The 7,157-nt window shown below is 68.5% G+C and overlaps 3 protein-coding genes across 5 annotated transcripts in view; 1 reads left to right on the top strand and 2 right to left on the bottom strand.

The window, feature by feature from the left end:
- H696_02227 (hypothetical protein) overlaps positions 1-769 on the bottom strand; it is a gene marked incomplete at both ends in the record, with an annotated part of 2,012 nt that extends 1,243 nt beyond the window's left edge. The window contains one exon of the mRNA XM_009496127.1: positions 142-769. Within this exon, the coding sequence (XP_009494402.1) occupies positions 142-769 (628 nt within the window). The remainder of the gene's footprint in view (positions 1-141) is intronic.
- A 1,497-nt stretch (positions 770-2,266) lies between these two features.
- On the top strand, positions 2,267-4,825 carry H696_02228 (50S ribosomal protein L23e). Of its 3 annotated transcripts, none has more exons than XM_009496128.1 (2): positions 2,267-2,385; positions 4,299-4,825. In XM_009496128.1, exons 1-2 carry the CDS (start codon positions 2,370-2,372, stop codon positions 4,703-4,705), a joined length of 423 nt encoding a protein of 140 aa, XP_009494403.1. In that variant the 5' UTR covers positions 2,267-2,369; the 3' UTR covers positions 4,706-4,825. The 3 variants fall into 3 exon arrangements, with proteins under 3 accessions (XP_009494403.1, XP_009494404.1, XP_009494405.1); XM_009496129.1 differs by lacking the exon at positions 2,267-2,385 and adding an exon at positions 2,480-2,891; XM_009496130.1 differs by lacking the exon at positions 2,267-2,385 and adding an exon at positions 2,480-2,794.
- Positions 4,826-5,261: 436 nt separating this feature from the next.
- Positions 5,262-6,731, bottom strand: H696_02229 (hypothetical protein). Its single transcript, XM_009496131.1, has 3 exons — positions 6,567-6,731; positions 6,273-6,393; positions 5,262-6,185 (listed from the first exon to the last, which is right to left on the bottom strand). Exons 1-3 carry the CDS (start codon positions 6,662-6,664, stop codon positions 5,973-5,975), a joined length of 432 nt encoding a protein of 143 aa, XP_009494406.1. The 5' UTR covers positions 6,665-6,731; the 3' UTR covers positions 5,262-5,972.
- Positions 6,732-7,157: the final 426 nt, after the last annotated feature.

Genomic DNA, 7,157 nt, shown 5'->3' on the forward strand with positions numbered 1-7,157 from the left:
GAGAGAGAGAGAGAGAGGGGGGGGGGGTCAGTGAGTGCGAGGCATGCAGTTAGGCTGCGCGCAGGATGCGGCGCAGTCAACATGGGAGGGGAGGGAAAAGAGCGGGAAAGCGGGGCATCAGGAAGGGGGGGAGGCACGAACAGGCCGCGCGGACGAGGAACTTCTTGTGGTCGGCCCAGGACTGGGCCACGGCGGAGAACATGTCCGCAGAGGCGTCAATCAGATGGTGCGTGGCATCCATGGAGGTGGAGATGAGCAAATCCGGCCGGCGGGGGTTGAACACCACTGACAGGACCCCGGCACGGTGGTGGTGGAGGTACTTCTCCGGCAGGCCGGTGGCCAGGTTGGTCAGGATGACCTGCTGGTCGGCGCCGCCGGTGGCCAGGTAGCGCGGCTGGTCGGGGGTCTGGCTGCCATCCGGGACCGGGGGCTGCACCGCCACGCAGAGGATGTTGTTTCCGTGGAGGCCGGCCAGGTTCCGGAGGAGGCTGATGCCCGGCACGCCGGCCGGGTGCGGAGCCAGGAAGGCCGCGTCCGCCGGAGAGAGCGACCGAGCGATGGCCATCTCCGCCAGACCGGCCTCCACGCGGGCCTGCAAGGCGGTGTTCAGCATCTCGACCAGCTGGCCGCCGGGCTGCGTGCGGGCCATGTCCTGGTCGTAGGCGTCCAGCAGGCCGCCGGTTTCCTCCTCGAAGGCGGCCAGGGTCTGGTGGAGGCCGCGCTCGAAGAGAAACTGCTGCACGAGTCCGAGCACGCGGTTGGGGTCCATTGTGTGATGTGGGGCGAGGGGCGGGGGGGAGGGAGGGAGGGGTGCAAAGAGGCGGAGGGGGACGATCGGTAGAGCAGGGCCGGGGTGTGGTATTATTGGTAGAGGCGCCCCAGCAGGCGGGGGGGGGGGGCTGGGGGCGGGTCTACTTGGGACGATCTGCGGCCTCCGGCCGGTGCGAGGCCTGCAAAGGGGGCGGGATTGACGAGGAGCCAATCCGTCGGCGATCGGGATCTTCGGGCGGTGCCCCCACAGAGGACACCAATAGGGGGGGGGAATCGGTCTTGCCGGGCCTGGCACCTTCCGCCTGGCGGGGGGGGGGGGCCTGTTGCTAGCGTCGGCGGTACCAAGGGCCAGTGTGGCCAGTCCTGGCGGGCGGGGAGCTCGGGTCTTTCTGTGTTCTCCCATTGCAGTTCACCCATTCTTCACCGGATTGATCACACCCCTGCTCATCGGCGAGGTCTAGGGTTTGCCGAGCTTTTCGAATATTCGATGAATATTATTGGGCAATTTGATGGGACCCGGGGATTTGCAGCTTCTGTGCGGAGGGTATCCCGGCGGGCGCCGCCGCGTGTGTGTGCAACGGGCAATCAGTCGCCGACTGTCCGGGACCGCAGCCACAGAGGGGGGGGGGGGGGGGGGGGGGGGGGGGGAGGGGGGGGGGGGGGGGGGGGGGGGGGGGGGGGGGGGGGGGGGGGGGGGGGGGGGGGGCCGGGGGGGGGGGGGGGGGGGGGGGGGGCGCGGGAGGTCTGCAAACCGTGGAGGCCACCTCCAAACTCGGGCGGGCGACGAGGGGGCGCCGGACCGCGACCCGGGGTATGCGTGCAAGCAGGCGATGTGCCCGGGGACCGTGTGGGGGCCTGGGCGAGGGGTGTAATGTGAGTGGCTTGGGGGATGGGCTGGCGGAACGCTGTGCGGCGCGCCGCGGCGGGCGCCATCGCCGCTGCCACTACTTTGCGAGGCAGGGGGGAGGGGAGAAATACCCGGAGTACGATGCGGGGTTCGCTTCCCGGTCTTCAGGGGGCGAGCGCGGGGCCGCATTGACGAAGGGGGGGGGGGGGAAGGGGGAAGAGTACCTCCACGCGCTGTCCTCCGACCGCGGAGGCGCCACCCATCGCCCGGGGCCGCGGGTGGGAGGGTGTGTGTGGTGTTCCCCCCTGAACGGCCAGGGCCGTCGGGTGGCAGGACCGAGGGGCGGGGGGGGGGGGTACCTGTCCTCGTTGGCGCTGTCCGGCCGCCGAGCCCGCGTGTGCGGCCCCCTCCGGGTTGGCGCCCATGGCTATGAGGAACTCTGTGCCTGGCGTTTGTGTGCACCTGGGTGTGACTGGGGAGGGGGGGGGCCGGCGTGTTTCCGGGTGCGTGTGTGCGTGTGTGTGTGCGTGTGTGCGTGTGTGTGTGTGGGTGTCCGGCGGCGGACCCCTGGGTGGGGGGGTGGGGGGCCGAGGCGTCCCGGCGCCCGGCCCCGGCGTCCACCCCTGGCGCCCCTCTCCCGGGAGGCCCCTCTTTTTGAGGGCCCGCGCCGGGAACCTCGGTGGAGACCGGGCGGTCTCTCTACTTTGCTCTTTCTGGTTTCGTCTGAATCATTTTCGAGTGAAGAGTCAACATGTCTGCCAAGCGTGGTATGTACCGATTGCCTGCTGGCGCAGACCCGTAGCCTCTTCCCTCCCCCCTTCCCCTTCTTCGCCTGCTCGCCCCCCCCTCCCCTTCCCCCTCCGCCTCCCCCCCTCCGCCGCCGTTGCCAGTTCCCCGCCGCCCGTGTTCCCTCTGCCGCCTGGATGTGCCTGCCCAGCACCCTAGCATGGTGTCTGGCCCGTGACGCTGTTCCTTCCCCCCCGTGGTTGAGAGGGGAAACGCTGCGCGCCCGTTTCGCGATCCGCCCTTTCCTCCCCCCTGCCCGGCGGCCGCCTTTCGGACTATGTGCGCCCCGCACGCACTCGGAGCCGTGTTCCCCCCCCCGGTTGAGAGAGACCCCTGCCTGCCCGTTTCCCCCTTCTCCCTGCCGACGCACTTCGTGTGCGCGTGCTCGAGGTCCGCCTGTGTGTGGGAGGAGTCCCGTATTACTCCTCCCCCGTTCGCGCGTGCGCTGGCTCCTTCCATGCCGCCCTCCCCCTCCCCATAGTAGATAGTACGCCACGGATACCAGCCCCTCTGTTTCCAATTCCTGGGGGCGGGCTTTCCGCTCTCTCGGTGTGTGTGTGTGCCTGCGCGCGTGTGTGGTTTCCCCAGAGGACGGGCACGTTCTTGTTCTGGCGTCGCGGGCCACCCTGGTGGTCTCCGTGTTTGCTGCTGCATCGGATGCATCATGCATCCGACGTGGCGCCGCCTGCCTGCCCCTCTTGGGATGCGCCTGTGCGTATGTGCGAGCATTCGTCGCACATACGCACGCACGCACGCACGCACGCACATACACCGCGAGATCGGCCCCCTCCCTCTGAGTGTTGGCAGGGAGCCGCTCTATCCTCGTGTGCGCCGCTATTGCCTGCTGCTTGGTCGCTGGCCTGCCCTCTCCCCTCCGCCCGTGTGTTGCTCGGTCCTCGCGCGCGCGCGTGTGTGTGTGTGTGTGCGCTTCTATCCCCCTTCTCTCCGCGCGGCTGGGCGTCGCTCGCACGCGCGCACGGCATGCCCCGCCGCACTCACCAGCATGTGGCCCTCTCGCCGTGTGCCGGGCTGGCCCTCCGATGGATCGCCACCGCATGCATGGACTTTGGCAGGGGGGGCCTGTTGCGCCTCTCCCTGTTGGGGACCTCTGTGCGTGCGTGTGTGTTGCGACTCTCGGGGTGTGCTGGCCCGCGCCGGCGTTCTTGGTGTCCCCGTGTTGTCGGTGTTGTGGGCTGCTTGTGTGGCGTCGGTCGGTGCTCTCCCTTCGCTGTGGCGTACATTCTGCCCGCGCCATGTCGCGGTTCTCCGCTCCTTCTCCGGTTCCCTTTGCATGTCGTTCCCCTCCTTGTGTGACGGTGTGTAGCGGGGGTCGCCGGTGATGGGTGGCGGGGGTCGCGCTCGGCGAAGGTGGGTTTGTCCTCCTCGTCTTCTCCTTCTCGCCGTGGTGTTGCAGCGCGCGTGTGCCTGCCTGCGCTCGGCAGAGGGGCGAGAGAGGGGCAGGAGAGGGGGGGCAGGAGAGGCGTCTGTTGATGTGTGTGTACATGCTGCAGACTTCTAGGCGGGGCAGTGCTTGCCGCGCCAGCGTGCGCCCGTGCGCGTCCCTCTCCATTGGGGGCGAGCCGCGTCACATGTGTGGCCATCGCTGGTGCAGCGCGCGCGCTCTCTCTCTCTCTCTCTCTCTTCTCGGTGTGGGCTTCTCTCTGGGTTTCTCTCCCCGTGCGGGGGTGTCTTCCTCTCTCTTCCTCTCTCGGGACATGCATCACCTCCGGCGGCAATTTCTGGCATAACGCGCGCGGATCGGCCGGCTTCTCCTTCTCTCTCCCCCTCGCTCTCGCTTCCTCCTCTCGCTTCTTGACTTCTCGCGACTCACGCTCCTCGTGTCCGCCCCGCTTCCCCCCTCTCTCTCCCCCCCTCTGCACGCGCGCGCGCGCAGGTACCGTTATTGCGGGCAACAAGTTCAAGATGTCCCTTGGTCTGCCCGTCGGCGCTGTCATCAACTGCGCTGACAACTCCGGTGCCAAGAACCTTTACATGATCGCCGCCGTCCGCAACCAGGGCCGCCTGAACCGCCTGCCCTCTGCCTCCCCCGGCGACATGATCATCGCCACCGTCAAGAAGGGTAAGCCCGATCTGCGCAAGCGCGTCCACCCCGCCGTCATCGTCCGTCAGCGCAAGGCCTGGCGCCGTCGCGATGGCACCTTCCTCTACTTCGAGGATAACGCCGGTGTCATTGTCAACCCCAAGGGTGAGCTCAAGGGTTCCGCCATCACTGGCCCCGTCGCCAAGGAGTCCTCCGACCTGTGGCCCCGTGTCGCCGCTGCCTCCGGCACCGTCGTCTAAGGGACTTGTCCCCTTTCCCCCCTGTCCGTCCTCTCCTGCCGCCGCCGCCGCCCCCGGTGCGGTATGGGTGGCCGGGTGACACACACGCGCACATACACAATACTACCTGTGTGTCTGTGATGCCTTTGTCCGGTTTTTTGCCCTGCCTTCTGGCCGCGCGGGGGGGGGGATATGTTGTACGGGGGAGGGGGGCGAGAGGGGAAGGGCGCGCCGAGGGGTTGGTGTGGGTGTTCGAGGCACGCGCGCGCGCGTGTGTGTGTGTGTGTGCGTGTGTACGCGCACGCCCCGCCCTGCCGTGTGCTCGCCGTGCCGTCCCCTCTCTCTCTCTCCCGCTCTTTCTTCCTTCCCGGCGCTCCGCGCCTCCCCGCGCCGGGCGCGGCAGGACGAGCGGGGAAAGGGAGCAGCAGCAGCAGCGGCAGCACAGGGGGGGGGGGAGAAGCCACGTCCACATGCGGCGCGAGCGCGTTTGTTCGGGCGCGCACGCGCGAGGCGCCTGTTGTCCTTTCCTCCTCCGATCCCTCCCCCGCCCCCCTGCGGACCTGGCGCATTCTGTGCTCCGCTTTGCGGGGCACTTTTCTCGCTATCCCCCTGTCCCTCCCGCGCTGGATTTGTTTCTCCCCCCGTGTCCTCGGATTGTGTCGCCGCTCGCTGTGCGTGTGTGTGCGTTGCGTGTGTGCTGGAGAGAGCGGAACTGCGCGAGGCTGGACCGAGGGTCTGATTCTCGGTTCTGCACTTCCGGCGCGCGTCTCCCGAGCGGAGCGGCGAGGGTGCCCACGATTCGCATTGGCAGGCTCCAAATGCCACCGCACACGCACTCGTTGGAGATACCAACGCATTCGCCCTCTGGATGCGCCAGCGGTTCTCGAGCGTTGCTTGCTCGAGGGCGTCTGGTCCACTTCCGTGCCCGGCGCCGTAGATCGCGGCCTCCGGCCACTTGGAGGGAGAAGAGCCCATTCACCGCACACGGCGCCGATAGCGCACGTACCCCCCCCCCCTCTCTGTCTCTCTCGCCTTGTGCTCAGTCCGGGCGCCAGCATGAGGTTCGCCGCTTCCGGGTGGCGTCCGCAGTCGATCTCCCCACCTCCTCGCCCCCAGGGACATCGCAGGCAAAGACCTGGCTCGTCAGTGCCAGGCGGGGTGCGGGTATTTATGCTGGGAGGGCACACGATCTTCCATGGATGGGGTGTCTATTGTCAGGAGGGCCCAAGAGGGCCGGAGGGAGAGAGAGGCAGGCGGGCTCACGCCCCTCCCTCGGAGAAGCACCGCCTCACCGGTGCGGGGGCGTCGGGTCGTCGGCCGGAGCGGCTGCAGGCGCTGGGACCACAGGCGCGGGCGGCGTATCCGACGCATCTAGCACAGCAGACAGGGTGGCCACGGCGTGGGTGACACCGTCCGGCTGCGGAAGCCCGGTCGCCTGCGACAGGGTCTGCATTAGCCGCAGATTCCGCTCCATTTGTGGCATGAAGTCATCGCGGAATTGCTGTGCATACACCACTGGTCAGTGCTCGGAGATGGGGTTGGCGGAGGCCGGGGGAGGGGCTGCTTGCCGGGCGAGAGGGGTGCGCACCTGGTGGGTCTCCCGCAGGGCGGCGAGGTCGCTCTTCATCTCGGACAGGCCGCTGAGGAGCTGCTCCACGCGCGCATGGAGCTTGATCGGGTTTGTGTCTTCCCCATGCTGGACGTCGAAGCTATGGTGGAGGGGGGGGGGGAGCATAGGGCGCGGGTGTTACGGCCTCGAAGAGGGGGGAAGGGGCGCGAGGGGGAGGATGCGAGAGGAGGCAAAAAGGGGCAGGGGGAGAAAGCCCCATCGAGATGTCATCCTCGGCATGGTCGACGGCGCGGGCGGGCGGGCGGGACGCACGACTGGATGAACTCGCGGTCGAGGCAGTCTTGGATGTGCTCGAGGCTGGCCTCGACCCGGGTGAAATGCCGCTCAACGGAGCGAATGGACGACTCCATGCCGGGCGTGGGGGGCTACTCGCGTGGGTGCAAGGAAAATGTGAAGGGGGGGGGGCGAGCTCAGTGGACCGGGGCCGGGGCCTTTGTGTGCGCACGTACACAAACAGCCGCAATCCCACTCTACCCGGCACAAATTCGTACAAGCATACCTGGGCACTTGCTCAAAGGCGCGTGCGCGTGCGCCCTCTTGCCCTCGGCGCCCCGGGCCAGACCAGGTCTATGCTTTGTCGGGCACACATTCCGACTGGCGCCCTCTCGCACACACATTTCCCTGCAGCCCCCTGCCCTCATGTCCCGCTTCGGCCGGCCCGGTCGCCCCCTCGGTGGCTGCGTTGCATGAAGGGGGAAAGGTGCGGAGCCGGCGCCGGCGGGGGCCTGCACATGTTGCACCCGTGTTCGCGCCCGCCAGCGCCAATATCACCGTGGAGCGCCGGCGTCGGCGTGTGGCGCCCGCTCTGGCGCAGGTGCGATGGCCTCCACCCCCCCCCCCCCC

This window comes from Fonticula alba (genome assembly GCF_000388065.1).
Source record: "Fonticula alba strain ATCC 38817 unplaced genomic scaffold supercont2.3, whole genome shotgun sequence".
In the NCBI taxonomy this organism is placed as follows: Eukaryota; order Rotosphaerida; family Fonticulaceae; genus Fonticula; species Fonticula alba.